At 55.8% G+C, this 16,728-nt stretch overlaps 5 protein-coding genes across 5 annotated transcripts; all 5 read left to right on the forward strand.

Annotated features, from left to right (window-relative positions):
- Positions 1-2,780, forward strand: C8Q71DRAFT_772146 (RNA polymerase I-specific transcription initiation factor RRN3). Its single transcript, XM_047924396.1, has 6 exons — positions 1-267; positions 319-383; positions 432-726; positions 777-1,066; positions 1,120-2,082; positions 2,137-2,780. Exons 1-6 carry the CDS (start codon positions 48-50, stop codon positions 2,644-2,646), a joined length of 2,343 nt encoding a protein of 780 aa, XP_047776420.1. The 5' UTR covers positions 1-47; the 3' UTR covers positions 2,647-2,780.
- Positions 2,781-2,884: 104 nt separating this feature from the next.
- On the forward strand, positions 2,885-9,597 carry C8Q71DRAFT_823582 (FH2-domain-containing protein). Its single transcript, XM_047926244.1, has 22 exons — positions 2,885-3,406; positions 3,456-3,803; positions 3,856-4,394; positions 4,450-5,184; positions 5,235-5,651; positions 5,703-5,953; positions 6,004-6,072; positions 6,121-6,280; positions 6,332-6,445; positions 6,492-6,611; positions 6,665-6,746; positions 6,788-6,792; positions 6,830-7,760; positions 7,818-7,945; positions 7,999-8,064; positions 8,121-8,276; positions 8,324-8,407; positions 8,461-8,599; positions 8,660-8,787; positions 8,839-9,012; positions 9,063-9,158; positions 9,213-9,597. The coding sequence occupies exons 1-22, from the start codon at positions 3,172-3,174 to the stop codon at positions 9,423-9,425; spliced, it is 5,190 nt and encodes a 1,729-aa protein (XP_047776421.1). The 5' UTR covers positions 2,885-3,171; the 3' UTR covers positions 9,426-9,597.
- Positions 9,598-9,905: 308 nt separating this feature from the next.
- On the forward strand, positions 9,906-11,786 carry C8Q71DRAFT_798048 (AFG1-like ATPase-domain-containing protein; the record flags this gene model as incomplete). The annotated part of the gene is made up of 8 exons (XM_047925791.1): positions 9,906-10,137; positions 10,198-10,361; positions 10,409-10,720; positions 10,772-10,857; positions 10,908-11,017; positions 11,073-11,414; positions 11,468-11,595; positions 11,652-11,786. The coding sequence occupies 8 exons, from the start codon at positions 9,906-9,908 to the stop codon at positions 11,784-11,786; spliced, it is 1,509 nt and encodes a 502-aa protein (XP_047776422.1).
- A 215-nt stretch (positions 11,787-12,001) lies between these two features.
- Positions 12,002-12,771, forward strand: C8Q71DRAFT_798049 (isochorismatase family hydrolase; the record flags this gene model as incomplete). The annotated part of the gene is made up of 2 exons (XM_047925792.1): positions 12,002-12,067; positions 12,127-12,771. The coding sequence occupies 2 exons, from the start codon at positions 12,002-12,004 to the stop codon at positions 12,769-12,771; spliced, it is 711 nt and encodes a 236-aa protein (XP_047776423.1).
- A 643-nt stretch (positions 12,772-13,414) lies between these two features.
- C8Q71DRAFT_859984 (uncharacterized protein) lies at positions 13,415-16,241 on the forward strand (the record flags this gene model as incomplete). The annotated part of the gene is made up of 6 exons (XM_047927728.1): positions 13,415-13,880; positions 13,933-13,970; positions 14,026-14,062; positions 14,110-14,948; positions 15,011-16,076; positions 16,138-16,241. 6 exons carry the CDS (start codon positions 13,415-13,417, stop codon positions 16,239-16,241), a joined length of 2,550 nt encoding a protein of 849 aa, XP_047776424.1.
- Between the last annotated feature and the right edge of the window lie 487 nt (positions 16,242-16,728).

Here is a 16,728-nt window from a genome sequence, read left to right on the forward strand (position 1 = left end):
ACAGGCAGGTCTTGACTTTTGCTCATCTCGCTGAGTGCCGCCGGACAATGGAACCTCACTCTCGTCTATCTCAGTTCAACGTCAGGCAGCCAAAGGCGGGACCAGCATTCTCCAACCTACGCTATATGGAGTCGCAGCAAAAGCCGACCGACCCTCTGGAGAACTTCAAAAAGCGCCCAGACGGACCGTCGCGGAGGTCCTCTTCATCCTCTTCATCTTCCCTCTACGTCTCAAGACCTATCGCCACAAACTCTCGGGTCAAGCAAGGTCTGCTTATAGGTCCACGCAGATGAGCTAGGTTGCTAAAAGTTTGTGCAGGTGAACAGTATAGGCAGCGTGGTTACCTCGTGTTCGTGAACAACGCTTTGCAACAGAAGAAGAATGTGAGTGTAACAGTATTGGTCTCATGCCGTCCCTGACACCAGTAATAGGGCAACAGCGATGCGTTTGACGAATTGGTCGACCAGTTCAACCCAAAGAAGAGCACAGTAGATGCGTCCTTACCCCTGCCTCAATTACGAGACTGGATCCTAGCGTTGTCACACGCCGTCTCTCGACTCGAACGCTGTCACTCCGCTCTTGTAGAAGCCATCGTAAACATGCCATGGACAGTCATGGACACCAGTTTCGTCAAGTCGTACACCTCCTTCATCGGCATGCTTATTAGTGCACGCCCCGAGTATCTGTCGCTCGTGCTCGGCAGGATTGCGCACGGTTTCACCTACCGTGCGTACCCCCCTCTCAGGATCCTAGTCCCCTGTTTGATGGCCTCCTAGAGTCTGGTCTCACAGCATTGGACTCGAGGTTACCCTCAACCTCTACCAGTCCTCTCACACGACGGGTTGTGTACGATCGCATACACTATCTGCTGCAACACATCTACTCTCTAATTCCCACCTTGCCATCGACCTTGCACCCCTTGCTAGTGCACAGCTTCCCGCATAAGCGACAGAGCCAAGCCTCCCAGATCACGTATATTCGCAATATCCTCAAAGTAACAGAGTATTGCCCTGAGCTAGCCGAGGGTGTCTTGGGCACCATAGTTGATCGAGCCATTCAGATCGATGTATGGTCATTTGCCGGTTTCTGGGTGAAGACGAACTGACGTAGTGTTTTAAGGTCGAGATTCAAGTAGAACTTGAAGAACTCGAAGAGAGGCTCGCAGAAGAGGAGCAACAGGGTGTCTTCGAGCTTGACCCGTTTGATACCATAGTCGGTCAAGAAGGCGAAGAGTCCGATGACGAGGATGACGACGGCGATGGGGACAATCTTAGTGATTTGTCATCCGACGCGGGAGGCGAGGTGGATGACGAAGCGCACCCGGTCGAAGATGTGCCGACTAACTTCAAGCACGTCCAAGACATGGTGGATAAGCTCGACGCTATCCTGAAGAATCTGTTCGACCACTTCAACCAAGTACACGCCGAAACACCCACACTTCACCTCTCCACGCCTGGAACACCATCATCTCGCTCCGACTCGCCATTAACCCCTTTTGAACCCATCCGTCCCCTATCACCCACGATTCTCGAAGAAGGCCGCTTATTGCGACGTCAACAGTTCCACATGCTCTTAGCCATCTTCGACCGCACCATCCTCCGCACTTTCAAGTCACGCTACACACAGTTCCTCGTCTTCTGGTATTCTTCCCTCGATCCCGAGTTCAGCGACCTCTTTCAGGGCATGTTGGTCTCGAAATCGCTGTTGGAGGAGGATCAACCCGCAGTGACCCGAGCTGCCGCTGCGAGCTACATCGCGAGTTTCGTCAGTCGGGCCCAGTTCGTCGACCGGGAGAGCGCTCGCAGAGTGGTCGCGTGCCTATGCAACTTCCTGCGAAGTAGACTCGATATCTTCGATGCGGTTAACACTGCAGGCGCCGTTCCGCCGAGCATGGCACATCATAGCATATTCTACGCTGTGGTGCAGGCTGTGTTCTTAATCTTTTGTTTCCGTTGGAGGGACCTCCTCGAGGACCAGGAAGATGTGGATGAGTTCACAGCTGCGAGCGCTCCTGCCAAGAAGTGGATGGCAGAGCTGGATGTTATACAGCGGGTTATACAGTCAGACCTCAATCCCCTTAAGGTATGTGCGACGATAACATACAACGCGCTGGTGTGAACTGATCACGGTCCGCAGGTCTGCTCTTCAAACGTCGTAATGCAGTTCGCCCGTGTCGCGCACGCTACGGACTTCATCTACTGCTATACTATCATGGAGTCGAATCGACGGTCCGACTACGCGCCTCAGCCTCCCACTCCTGGAGGTAACATCCTTCAGAATGCGAAGCGTTCCGCGATCCATCCCTCCATGCTCGGACACTCGATGACCGCAGAGCTCAATACGTTCTTCCCATTCGACCCCTACAAGCTTCCGCGCTCTGGGTCATACATACAGGGCGTATATCGGGAGTGGTCGTCTGTGGCAATCGATGACGATGAAGACGAAGATGACGAAGATGACGAGCACGGCGACGACGAGGAAGATGACGAGGTGGTCGACGGCCCTGGAGTCGATGGTATCCTGATGACAGGCGGGAAGGCTGCTGATGGGGAGGACGAGGCAGATGGGTTGGGAGAGTCTTTCGGTGGCATGAGCATCAGTCCGTACCGGCCAGGGAGTATGGCCATGAGCATATCGGTGTCGTGAGAGGTCTCATTTGGTGTTGCTAGTTTGCGTCCGGTTGTCTGTCGACATTGCTATATGCTATCTGGATCTCCTCTTCGCGTTATGTGTCTGAGAAGGATGTCAGCTTGGCTGCAGCCAAGGGCAACGGTCATGACTCATTGACTGCAGGGAACTTGCGACAAACGGCACGATCAAACCGAACTGGATTGGTCCGTGGCCGAGCGACTACGTCACGAGGCCTGTGTCGTCGCGGGGGGAGATCAGCTCTGGATCAGCTGCAGCACTGGCATTACGCGCAACGCGACCACTTCGAGGCCCGAGGATAGCTTCACTGCGGTCGGGCTACTCAGCCTCTATTCTCTCCTTGAACTAGGCGGCGCCTTGACTAGTACTGTCCCTTACGAAGGCTCTCGTCTCTGTCGCCATCTATAGCCAGTACCCACTTTCGCGAAGCCTGGGAATCAGAGCTGCATTCCGTAACACAGGCACCTGCCATTCCATGCGTATGAACCCCAGCGACCTCAGCAGAGGCCCTCACGAAGCATAATGTCCGATGACGCGTTAATCGTGCCCTGCATACTACCATCTGGGTCGCTACACTTCGCGACCGTTGGCGCGTCTGCTACTGTCCAGGAAGTCACAGACGTTCTCCTTCAAGACCCGGAGGTCCACAGCGAAGTGCTCGGTGACCTCGAGAACTATGGCTGGGCTCTGCAGAAGATACGGAGGGAGTCGGGCGGACGACGATGGACAGAGGAAGAGTTGGAAGAGCTCGGAAACGGTGAGGTTCACTGTCTATGCTGCGTCTGAGCTTACCTCGACTTCCCTAGGGATTGTATCGCCCACGGCTCTCGTCGCCCCGTTGCTCAATGCGCCTTCCCCTACCGCTCGTTCCGAAAGGCACTTCTCAGCGTTCCCGCTTACATCCCATCTACATACCCCGGTGCTACGGCTGGTGTCCCTTCACCCTTTCCTCGCGCTCACATGCAGTTTTCTACGCGTCCCTGAGGTCCACGACGGATTCCAATGGAAACTATTTGTCTCCAAGTCCATGACGGTCCGAGAGGCTGTTGACCTGGTCATTGAGCAGCTAGGGCTCATGAAGACACTCCCAATCCCGGGTGGTGGTGCCTTAGACTACGTACTGGAGGAGGTATGGGCTCAGGATGACGCCGAGAGTGAGCTCTCCTCGTTTCTGTACCCTGGACACTCACTCATGGCATGGCCCAGAGTCCGCCAGGTTACCATTCACGAGCGCAATGTCGAGTATCCTCGAATCCCCGCATATGCCCAACCCTTTCGTTTCATCTCTCTCTACGGCGTCTCGCAGCTTCCGCTTTTGTGTGCCAGATGAATGGTACCGTCGGTCGAAGAGCAGACAAGTCTCTTCCACGTCCACTGAACCTTCGGAAGACACCATCAGACGGCTCGCAGATCTCGAGGAGGCAGACGAGAGCGAGGAAGCCGAGGGTACAGCGAAACAGAAAGATCTCGCACAAGCGGAGGCACCTGCAAGCCCTAGCTCTAGCATGACCACTGATTGGCGTGCATCGATCTCGCAGAACAGATTCTCTAGTATCTTCGAGAGCTGGATGCATCCCACCAGCCCCGAGGCCAATACAGGCACGATTTCCACGAAGGAGAAGGCTGTTAGCGAACCTAAGCTTGTTGAACAGCACACTGGCGGGACTATAGTAGGTACTCCCTTCGATTCAGGAGAAGAGCAGGATCCGAATGGCTTCGATGAACAAGAGTTTGAACACGTACTCGTATGTATAACAGTATTCCACATACGGCGTTACCATGACTGATCTGTCCTTCAAGGACGAGCTTGGGTTGAAAGGAGCCAAGCGGGAACAGATGTACCAACTCCCACTGGAGAAGAAGCAGTACCTGCTCCGCAACCAAACAATCTCTCGTAGCTTGACCATGTCACGGGCCGCCGGCACAAGGCAGACTGCTGTACATACTGCAGTGCCGTCCACCTACGGGCCCGCCAGTGCGGCATCATTCCTGCCGCGTTTGGTCCCTCAACTTACCGGCGACTCTGGTTTCATGAAGCGTCTTTCCATCGCTAGCTGGGGAAGCGCGGGCTCTCCTACGCCAAGCCCTGATCAACGCGGAAGTGTCGACTTCAGCCACAGAAGGCGGGACTCAGCCGGGTCCACGAAGTCGCAGGCAGAGAGTATCACCGCGCCGACGCTACAATCCCAATCTACGGGTGGTCTTTGGAGTAGTTGGTGGGCATCATCTGGCGGGGAGAAGGGAGGGGCCAAGGAGACGGAGAAGACGCCGAAGTGGTATGTTGACGGTATCCGGTATGGGAGAGCCACGGACATGAAGCTCGTCAAGCATCTGATCTCACTCCGAGTGCATCTATCGACGGCGAGTCTGGTGTGGATCGAGGAGTTCGTTGCGGACGAGAATGGCATGGATGCGATCGGGAGGCTGCTGAGTGGACTGGTGAGCAAAGGTGGGAAACGGAGGAAGCTGAGCGATATCGAGGAGACTGTGCTCCTCGAGATCATCAAGTGCCTGCGGGTGTTGTTGAACACCGAGGTAAGTTCATTCGTTCAGCAACAACCATGATGACTGACCTCTATATGAAGCCCGGCTTCAACGAAGTACTCAGAGCACCAACGCTGATTACGCACATTGCCTACTCCCTCCACGGCTCCTCCGTCCGACTTCGCACCTTGACTTCCGAGGTCCTGGCAGCAATCTGTGTGCTCTCGCTGACAGAAGGTCACAAAGCTGTACTAGCCGCGATGTCCGACTACAGGGTGGAGTTCGAGGAAGCCTTCCGCTTTCAGGAGCTCATTGCCTCGCTACGTCTTCCCGAGGCCACCGACGACGGGACGATCACGAATGAGTTTGGCTACTCCAACGAGGAAGATGGCGTGTGGGAAGCTCGAACCGCGTCCATGGCTCTGATCAATGCCCTGACAAATTGTCCTGATGCCTTGGAAGAGCGCATACTCCTCAGAGAAGAGCTCGGCCGGCGTGGCTTGAACGAAGTGATTGTAGTATGTTGTCTTGTGCTATCACGTGTGGCTAGTAATTGACAATATTCTCAGACGCTGCGGTACATCAAGCCTCCAGATTCTTTGGTCACTCAGCTCGACGTGTATACTGAAGAGAAGTTCGAAGATGAGGAGGACATGCGGGAACGCGCTCGTAACCTCGTAGGCGACGACCACCCTCAGTCAAGCTCTGAGCCAGTCGTTGAGCATCTCTTACGTATCGCGCGGGATGAACAGTCATACTATGCGACTGTCCTGCAGATCATGAGTGCTCTGAGCTCGCTGCTGGAGCGGGATGTCGATAGGTAAGTTCGCGTCTGAGTAGCGTTGCGCGCGTCTCAGCTGACATTCCCAGCCAACTGAAGGGCGATCTCCTTATTATTGTCGACAAGTTTGTCGAACAGATAGCGACGCTGGATGACCTGTACGAACGCATCCTCCTCATCGTGGGTATCACTGACTCCGGACGTAGTGAAGGTAGCTGGACGCCATGTTTGAACAAGTTCATTGCCTCTGTTCAGCATGTCACCGGTGAGATCCTTGAGGTCAGAGCACATCTTGAAGGGCACGAATCTATCCTGTCGGAAGACCTGGAGTCGCTTCGTGCTAGTGTTGATTCGTTGAGTCAAGAGGTAATGTGCATATCTTCCGATCATTGTTATCCGTCTCTCATATGCACATAGAGGAGCGACCTTCGGAATCAAGTTGCAGAGCAGGCCGCTGAAATCAAGACGCTTCGCGCCCTCAGTTCAGGTCCAGCCTCAGGTGGACGTGGTGGCAGTAGTCTAGGTACCGAGGTATGACAAGCGAACCTCATTCTGACTCGCTGTTCATTGTGTGCAGTCCAAGCAGAGCTTCCATGGCGTCGTGCAGCGTCTTGTCCAAAAGGAGAAGGAAGCCTCTCAACTTCAAGCAGAGCTCGAGCGGCTGAAGGCTCAGAATCCTAGTGAAGGTAGAGATGCAGTGAGTGTCACTGAGTTTGTCTTCGTGTGCTGTGTTCTGACCGTATTGGACAGGACGAACGCGCGAAGCGCGAGCGTGATCGAGTCAAGTGGAACACGCTCATGGAGGAGATCGCGAAGCTCAAGATACAGGCAAGTCGTCAGATGAAACATAAGCACAACAACAACATTACTGAGTGCTAGTAGAACGGGGAATTTGAATCCTCATTGGGCATGAAGGACAAGGAGATTGTGTACTTGAAGCGTGCACTCGAATCTGTATACTCGCGTTTCCGCTCACGAGAGGAGACTAGAGAGGAGACGAGGGAACTCGAAGTCGATGCGGAGATGATGGCTACGCAGGCCATCGCTAGTCTCACTGAAAAGGACGAGGAGATCTCGGCCTTACGCATCAAGATTCAGGAGATGGAATCCCAGCTGGCGGCGAAGCCAAAGTTCATCACCGAGTCCGCCTTCAAGCGACAGGTTGCTCCTCCACCTCCACCTCCCGGCCCTCCCAAGACTTGGTCGGCTGCCGCGACTGCGAATGGCATTCCAGGTCTGCCTGCTGTGTCTCCTCCTCCTCCTCCCCCGCCACCGCCTCCCCCGCCACCGCCGCCACCTCCACGCATCCCTTCCTCGACAGCCTCCATTCCGACCGCAGAGACCGCACCCACATCCATACCTTTGGTACCAGCACCGCCGCCTCCACCGCCTCCACCGCCTCCACCGCCTCCGACAAGCCCACACATGGGCCTAGTCAATGGCCACGACCCTTCTAACCCATTCCCGCAGCCTCCCGCGCCCCCGCCCCCTCCACCTCCTGCGCTAAATATCCCTGCGCCCCCTCCGCCGCCGCCGCCACCTCCGGGCGTCGCACCACCACCTCCGCCCGGACCACCGCCGCCTCCATCAGCCTACAAACGTCCGCTCAAAGTCGCCAAGCCCGCGAAGCGTCTCAAGCCGTTCTTCTGGAACAAGCTCTCCGCTCCCGCGTTGGGCTCTACGGTGTGGACGCAGATACAGCCGGATGCGGCGTTCGACCTAACGGATCTGGAGGCGACGTTCGCGATTGACAATACACCTACGAGTCCGTCACAGATGTCGGTGACGTCGCCCCGCAAACAGTCGGTGACGACTTTGTTGGACATCACGAGGGCGAACAATGTCGGTGAGTGCTTTTGCGTTCAGGTTGGATGCTGGGGATCTTCTGATGTGTAGTGGACAGCTATTATGCTGTCTGGTATCAAGAGGGAGTTACCTGAGATTCGACTTGCTCTCCTTACGCTTGACGACAGCAAACTATCCGTCGACGACCTGAGGGCTATTGGCCGACAACTGCCAACAGCTGAAGAGGTGTGTGTAGGCGTCTGCCGTGCGGCGCATCGTCTTACGATGTGATGGCATAGGTCGCCAGGCTCAAGGACTTCGGCGATATCAGCAAGTTGGCCAAGGCAGATCAGTACTTCTACCAGGTCAAGATACATTGTGACTGGCATGTTACTGCTGTTACTGAACCGAAAGCTCGTAGATCATGTCGATACCGAGGTTGTCACAGCGGCTAGATTGCATGCTCTACCGGCAGAAACTGGAGCTTGAGATTGAGGAGATTCGGCCGGAACTCAACATCGTCAGGAATGCGTCCCGTGAGTTGCAATCGTCCTCTAGGTTCAAGAACGTCTTGCAGGTCAGTGATACAATGTTTTTATGGTGTCGAACTCACCCAATCTGTAGGCTGTTCTCGCTGTCGGGAATGCGCTGAACGGGTCGACGTTCCGAGGCGGCGCGAGGGGCTTCCAACTTGAGGCACTGTCAAAGGTGAGGTGGTCAGTCTCACTATGCACATGACAGACTCGCTGAGATGAGAGCAGATGAAAGAGACGAGGACGGCCAAGGGAGGCCCTGACTGTCCAACTCTCCTGCATTATCTAGCCAAGGTGCTCTTGAGAAGTGATGCAAATCTTGTCCTCTTCGTCGAAGATATGCCGCACCTGGAAGCGGCTGCACGAGGTCAGTGTGGATAAGCCATGTATCTCATCACTTTCTGACGTCCGTCGGCTTTGCTCTCAGTGTCAGTCCAGACGCTCAACGCCTCTGTGCAATCCCTCGTTGAGGGTATGAAGCGCGTCGCGGAAGAGATCCGCGTGATGCAGGGTACACCCCAGGCACCTGGTGATAGGTTTGTTGCAGTCATGCAAGTGAGTAATCGTGGACTCGCTCGCGTATTCATCTGACGCCTCGTCTATAAGCCCTTCGTCAAGACAGTGAGCCCTAGTGTAGACGCTCTCAAGAACATGGCCGTGGCACTAGACAATGAGCTACGATCGTTGCTCGCCTTCTATGGGGAGAAACCTGATGGCCAAGATGCACCGAAGCCGGAAGAGTTCTTTGGTCTCATCCTATCGTTCTCGTCGTCATTGCAGGTAATATGCTCATGTTCTATGAAATTTTCATCGTCTCACTCCGCTCACAGAAAGCCGCTCTGGACGTACATGATGCCGAGGAGAAGAACAAGGAAATCGCACCCAAGGCTACGCCCCTGGGGCATCCTCGTACTGACTCAGAAGCGGTGAGCACTGTTCTTCTCCGCTCCGCCGTCAGCCCACTTACTAAATTATGTCAGACCATCAAGCAAGATGCTACGCCTTCTTCCTCACCAGCATTATTGGCACCTCCGAGCTCGCAAGGCCGCGCAGGCGGACGGTCTATCGGTCGCGGCGACTTCGATCAGGCCATTCTCACCGTACGGACAGGCCGGCTGCGCCCTCGGACGCAGAAGCAACCAATCAGCAAGATCTTCGTTGACGGTGCACGGACGAGTCGTATATTTGACTGAATGCGGGATCTCATGCCCTTTGCTTTATTTCATTAATATGTTGCATGTACCAGCATCTACTGTGCTTGTACGGCTCGTGTTCGAGTACTACTGACAATATTAACAAGGGATTGGACTAACGGAACGTTCGGAATGAATTGATATACACGTCGATGTACAAACTTCGCGCGCTGACATACCGGGATCCTCCCCCAGTCTGGTCGTCGTATTTCTGTTCCCCCAAACCTCGCCGACCCGAGTGCTCCTCCGAGCTCCGAGTCCGAGCGAGAGACGGTGCGAAGAAGCGGCGCTCCGTTCGAACCCGAGTAGTATCCCGAGGTTCTCGGAGGAGAATTCACGTGCCGTGGACGCGACTGTCCCGCAGCGTCGGCCGACCGCTGGATGACATCTTTATCCTTATGTAGGCTCGTTTGCAGGGGCTTCTCCAACTCGCTGGGCTCATCTTACACGGGCTCGACCACAGACTAAACACGCAGCAATATGAGGCCCATTCTGTCTCTGCGGCCGTACATTGCATCTACCCGACACCGACTGACCGCTCTGCCACACCGCCGTCTCGCTGTTCGTTCCATCGTTAACCGGTCGATCGCTCACAGAAGGCGGCTCAATTCCTCATTAGCAGCCGATCGGACAACCGAGAGGCAGGGCCTCAGTGACCGCGAGGCTGCTATCCTCCACGCGAAGTATGCACCACAGTCGCAGTCGGAGCAAGGTGAGTCTAGTAGCGCGATCGCAAGAGGAAGGGTGAAGGTGACAACGGACCATCCTGTAGCAACATCATCACCCCTGGCCAGATACCACAAACTCGTCGATTCTGGCGTCCTCAGGTATGATGAACACCAGGAGAGGATCATCGGGAAGTTGCAGAAGCTGCATGACGAGGTAGCGAACTACCATCCACCACCCGTCCCTCATGAGCCGCCGCGTCCATCCCTAGTAAGTCCCGACCTCCGCTGCCAGACACTTGTGCTCACGCACCGTAGTTCTCCCGCTTCCTCGGTCGATCAGCGCAAGTTGAGCATGGGTCAGCAACAACAGAGAACAAGCCAAAGGGCCTGTACCTCTACGGCGACGTTGGCACGGGCAAGACCATGCTCATGGACCTCTTCTACGAGACCATCCCCCCGCACATCAAGCGCAAGCGGCGAGTCCACTTTCATGCCTTCATGATCGACGTACACAAGCGGGTACATGCGACGAAGGCGAAGCTTGGATACCAGGGAGGCGATGTGATCGGCCCTGTTGCGCGGGAGCTGGCGAACGAGGCGTACATCCTATGCTTCGACGAGTTCCAGGTACGTGGCATGGCAGCTATGAGGGAACGAGGACTGAGCTCCTTGATTCAGGTCACTGATATCGCGGACGCTATGATCTTGAGGCAGCTCTTTGAGCGTCTCCTGAGCTATGGTGTCATCTGTGTTATTACATCCAAGTGAGTTATCCACTTTCGTGTGCGAGAAGGTCTCTTGATTGGTCGTTTAGTCGTCATCCAGACGAACTATATAAGAACGGGATCCAGCGATCGAGCTTCGTTCCTTGTATAGAGCTTCTTAACACCCAGTTCGACGTCACAGACCTTGACTCAGGCACAGGTGAGTCCCCCACTAACTCCCCTTACCTCCGATTACACGCTCATACTGAAAACAGATTATCGACGAATACCCCGCACGCTCTCGCATGTATACTACGACCCCCTCACGCCTGAGAATACAGCTGAGGTCGAGAAGATCTTCAAGGCGATCACATCCGACCCGTCAGATCCCGTGCAGCACCACCGCAAGCTCACGACATGGGGACGGACGATCACCGTGCCGGAGAGCTCGAGCACAGTGGCCAAGTTCCAGTTCGACGAGCTCTGTGGGATGCCGCTGAGCGCGGCGGACTATCTGGAGATCGTGAAGCACTTCAAGACGATATTCATTTTCGACGTGCCGAAGATGGGGATGAATCAGAAGGACAAGGCGCGGAGATTCATCACCTTCATTGATGGTGCGCCCTTTACTGTCTATATGTGCGTTGAGTAGAGCCTAATACCCTAACAGCATGCTACGAAAGCAAAGCGAAGTTATTTATCACTTCCGAGGCACCGATAGCCCAGATATTCTCTGAGGATGGGGACAATGCCAGCGATGCGGTGTCGGACCAGATGCGGCAGATGATGGACGACTTGGTGAGTGGACGCGCTGAGATAACACAAATGCGCCTGGCGCTGAGCATGTGCATTAGGGTCTTCCGAGCGACATGGTCATCTCAAGTTCGGTCTTCAGCGGAGACGAAGAGTTGTTTGCGTTCGCGCGGTGTTGCTCGCGGCTTGTGCAGATGGGCAGCAAGGAGTGGGCGGAGACCGCTGGTGCATCATAGCGAGACATGACTCGGATGCTTGTATGATATACTGACATACGCAGAGCTGGCGACCTTGTATAGCACACTATTGACCACTTGCTACATCTTAATGGACTGAGCACCTGGCTATTGCTCGTGTATGTCAATATAACGAACATAGCAGCGTCTATCTTCCTACTTGAGCATGGGTGCGCAGTCCAGCGGTGTTCGACGCATCTTATCTCTAGCCTACCATGTCCGAGACGGCTTTTCGTCCTGCGCTCCTCATCGTGGACGTCCAAGAGGACTTCTGCCCACCCGTACAAACGTTCACTATGTCTCCGGCGACCTGACATACTGACGCCGAGTCTGCGCTCAGAACGGTGCGCTCGCTGTGCCCGACGGGCGGGCGGTCGTCCCCGTTATCAACGACCTCCTCGCGCTCCCCTTCGTCCTCAAGATCGCGACGAAGGACCACCACCCGCCGAACCACATCAGCTTCGCGTCGAACCACGGGCCGGACGCGCAGCCGTACACGTCCTTCGCCACGGTCACGAACCCCACGAACGCGCGCGAGACGTACCAGACGCGCCTGTGGCCGGACCACTGCGTCGCGGGCACGCCGGGGAACGCGCTCGTGCGCGAGCTCGCTGCGGACAGGCTCGACGGCGTCATTCTCAAGGGCATGGACCCGCGCGTCGAGATGTACTCCGCGTTCCGCAGCCCGCTGCGCGACCCGCCGCTCGTGTCGGCGGTGAGCTCGCTCGCGGCGCTGTTGAGGGACCGGCAGGTGACGGAGGTGTTCGTGACGGGCTTGGCGGGGGACTATTGCGTGTTCCATAGTGCGCTGGACTGTGCGGAGGACGGGTGGAAGACGTATGTCGTTGAGGAGGCGACGAGGAGCGTCGGGGGCCAGGAGGGATGGGAGAAGGCTGTGGAAGAGTTGAAGGCTAAGGGAGTGGGGATTGTGCACGCTGATGGAGAGGAGGTCGGGCGCGTGCGCGAGCTATCAAGCAGCGCGTGAGGTTCATCGGGTGCGTCTCCCAGCCTGCTAGAAAGTGGCGGCAGATGAGATTGAGACTTTCAGCCATAGGTGCAAGTGATGCGGTCTGACTACCTAGCTGTCCACAAACCACCGAGAAGAGTTCAAGAAGAGTTTATAAAGTATGTGTATTCTATGACATGACGACAGGATTCTATCACCGCGCGGACGTCGTTGTGTGCTTTCTGTCATTGTTCGTCGTAAGTATCAGGGATAAGTTGCTTGGGGGCTAGAACAAGTTCAACTTGAACAATATCGGCTCCTTGCCCAGTGGCTGAGTTACTGTCAGGGAGCTCGGTCAGTGGAGTCTTCACTTGACCAGGTCTTGACGGTGGACTTTTCATCCGTTTCTTCCGGTCAATACACCAATCAAAAGCTATTATTGAGACGAGTGCCTACATAGTGCCGTACCTTTCGTCAAGAGAAAGCCAGCCATTGTTGATCATGACCCAGTTGAGGAGCAATGCACCGAGCGGCCGACTGGGGTGTCTGGCCGAGATCCTGGCCCGATACAGCAATGCGGCCAGTGCCACTGGCAGTGGCACGAACCTTAGTGCTTGCCTGTATAAAGGCGGCATGCAAGGCTGCTGCAAACGCTCGCACTGCTTCATACTCAGCCTCCGCAATGGCTTTCAACCCGCAGGATCCCGACTTCCTGCACACATTGGACATCGAACAGATGATTGATCTTGCCGTCCACCTGGGCCTCACCCCGGAAGCCATGGGCGATGTCCTGGCCGATGCAGACATCAACTACAGGCATCTCTCTGACATCGCCGAAGAGCAGGGGTCGAAGACCGTGATGGGCATCGAGCGGCTCCCGCGTTTGATATTGTCGATGCCGCCTGAAGAACAAGCAGAGGCGGCGATCAAGTACAAGGAGTGGCTCGAAGGCGAGTCGGACGGTGGGCCCGTGTACAAGCCTAAGACATCGTCCCGCGCGACGCTCGTGGCGGCGCAGATCGCTGCACGGAAGGAACAGGAGAAGCAGTTTGCTGCGCCGGCGTCGAAGGTCAAGGCTCGCACCATAGCTGTGGTGACTGGGTTTCGGAAGCACACAAGCAAAGCCCCATGGAACGAGCTCGAACCAGGTAAGTATGCATTTCGACACCCACTATGCTCGATATATTGATTAGCCTCCAGTGCTATTCTCGGAGATGATGATGCGCCAGGTTACATTTGTACGCATATACGACTCGTTAATTGATGCGGCTTGACCTGACATACATTGCATAGGGCCGTGCTCTGACATGTCGAATTATCGCGCCTTGCTGTGTGTAGCCCTTTCATGTCAGTTCCGCATTGCTGACTTCGGCCCAGCGTCTCTGTATTCCGTCCAAACGGTCGTCGAAGACCAACAAGGAACGGCCTATGATCTCTCCTTCTACAATTATCCGACGACCTTCGAGGCCTCCCCGCAATACATGGACATCCTCTTCCCCAAGGGTGCCGTACTCTTGATCCGCGATCCCGTTCTGATGCCATCGCAACAAAACACCAACCCGCTCATACGCGTAGACTCGCCGACTGATCTGGTAGTCTTCGCACCGTACACCCAGATGCTCCCTGATGTCCACTTCGCCACAGAAGCGCCTACAAGTCCTTCTGAACCCCTAGAGACCATGCAGACAGAGGACTACTGGCGGGTCAAAGGAAACGACCTCTTCAAGTACTCTCAATGGTTCCCTGCTGCTGTGGCTTACTCTCGTGGACTTGAGGTCCACCCGGACTCGCTGGTGCTCCGCCTGAACCGTGCTGAGGCTTACTTGCGTCTCGAGTTCTACTCTGGTACCCTCTACGATGCTCAATCTGTCTTGTCTACACCTGATCTATCTCCTGCGTTCCGGAACAAGGCTCTCCTCCGTGCGGCGCGTGCGGAGTATGGGAGGCGCAACTACGCGAGTGCTAGGCAGTTGTTTCAGCAACATCGGGTGTCGAGCAGTAATAATGCTGAAGACGCCACCTGGATCCGCAGGTGTGAAGAACGACTGCGAGAAAACTCGATAGGGAAGTATGACTGGGCGAGGCTTTTCGAGGAGTGCCAACATGACAGCAGATTGGATGCTGCAGACTACACTGGACCGGTGGAAGTCAAGACGATCCCCGGCCGCGGACGGGGTATCGTCGTAACAAGAGATGTTTCTGCTGGGGAGCTCCTGGTACGTACTATTGATACATGCGAACGTCTATGCCATGGGTATGGCTTAACCACCGGTAATAGATGGTCTCAAAGGCACTCTCGTTCGTCGAAGAGAAGGACTTCCGCGCCGACGTGTGGCGGACTGCCCTCAATTTCAAGACGTCCCGCTTCATGACCCGCGCGCAGTCCGCCAACGTTGCGAAGGTTGCGCAGACGGTCTATGGGAACCCGGACATCTATGACCAGCTCTTACATCTCTACGCGGGCCCGGACTACCCCCTTCCTCCGGCAACGCCTCCTCCTGCACGTCTCGACCCCCAACGCGTCGACCCTCTCCAGCCAACGGTCGACATCGACATCGACCACCTCGAGGCGATTTGTCTGTACAACACCTTTGACCAGTACTCCCTTTGCCCAACTGGTAGCGAAGTCATCGAAGATGACCGCATCCGGCGCTCGCCCAACGCGCTGCATCTGCTGCCCAGTCTGCTGAACCACTCCTGTGCGGGGAACGCGCGTGCACGGGCGTTCGGAGACGTGCTCGCCGTGCGCGCGGTCGCCCCGATCCGGGCGGGCGAGGAGGTGACCGTGCCGTACGTCTCGACAGAGAAGGGGTATCGCGACCGCGTGGCAGCCTTGAAGAAGTACTTCCCGGAGGGGCAGGCATGTGAGTGCAGTGTATGTGAAATGGACAGGGCAGATGGAGAAGAAAAGCTGGACACGCGCGAGGAGCTGCTCGTGCAACTGCCGTCCGGGCCGCTGTTCAAAGAGCCCATGGTCCTCCTTCGCACATGGGAGAGCGCGCTCGAAGCGACGCACGCGCCATCCCGAGGGCCGTTCCGCCCCGCGCTCGTGCGTCTCGTTCATAGCATCGGCGAGCAGCTCCGCAGGGACAACGCGACGAGGGCAGGGGCGCTCGAGACCAACATTCGCGGGCTCGTGCGTCAGGGCTTCCGGGTGACGGACACGCGGTCCGATGCGAGCCTGAAGCGAAAGCTTAAGGACGTGTTGCCGGTGGACACGGCGGATCTGTCGATCTGTGTGGACGTGGAGAGGGGCTTGACTGCGATGTTGAGGATCGCGCAGCAGTTCAGGGCAGAGGCGAATGTTGTCCAGGCGAAGAGGTGGCTGAAGGCGGCGCAAAAGGGTGAGTGGATGTGCAATCTCCTTTCAGGTACATGATGCGGGGGTGCTGATGTTTGCATTAGTGGACGACGTCGAGTACGGCGGAGGGAGGGAGTTGTTTCTACTGAAGGAGGCAACTATATTGGGCGGCTTCGGGATGAAGAAGTTCGCCGAGACCGTCCTGTGAAGACGACATCCTGAGTACGTCGTTCCTAAGTCACTCCTAGCTTAGTGTATGTCATGAGTGAGTTGTTCGTATAGTTTGTAGTGTTGCAGTGTTAAGAAGAAGGACATTATGGTTGCACGCCTGGTGAGATCGGATACGCGCCTCGAGTGCATGTGACCGTGTTGTGGCGCGGCAACAGACGTCCCAGTTGGCAGTCTAGATCTGGACAAGATCTGGACTTTGGTAGTGGTAAATCCCGAACGTAATGTATCGCGCATAATACGCACGATGCAGCCCATGTAAGGCGCAATGCACTCATAATTGACTGCATGACAAGCTGCGTTGCCATCATGAGGTATGTACGTACGTATGGCCGATAGAGTGCAGTCCTGAGAAATGGATGATTTACGGCAGCTTGCATGGAGCTACGATGGCATCTCGATGGCTCGCGGCGCATGCTCCCTAACGTACTTACGTATGTATTGTTGGTCACGCTCCAAGAGCATAC

The sequence above is a fragment of the Rhodofomes roseus genome, assembly GCF_022264815.1.
Source record: "Rhodofomes roseus strain CIRM-BRFM 1785 chromosome Unknown C8Q71scaffold_17, whole genome shotgun sequence".
NCBI lineage: Eukaryota > Fungi > Basidiomycota > Agaricomycetes > Polyporales > Fomitopsidaceae > Rhodofomes > Rhodofomes roseus.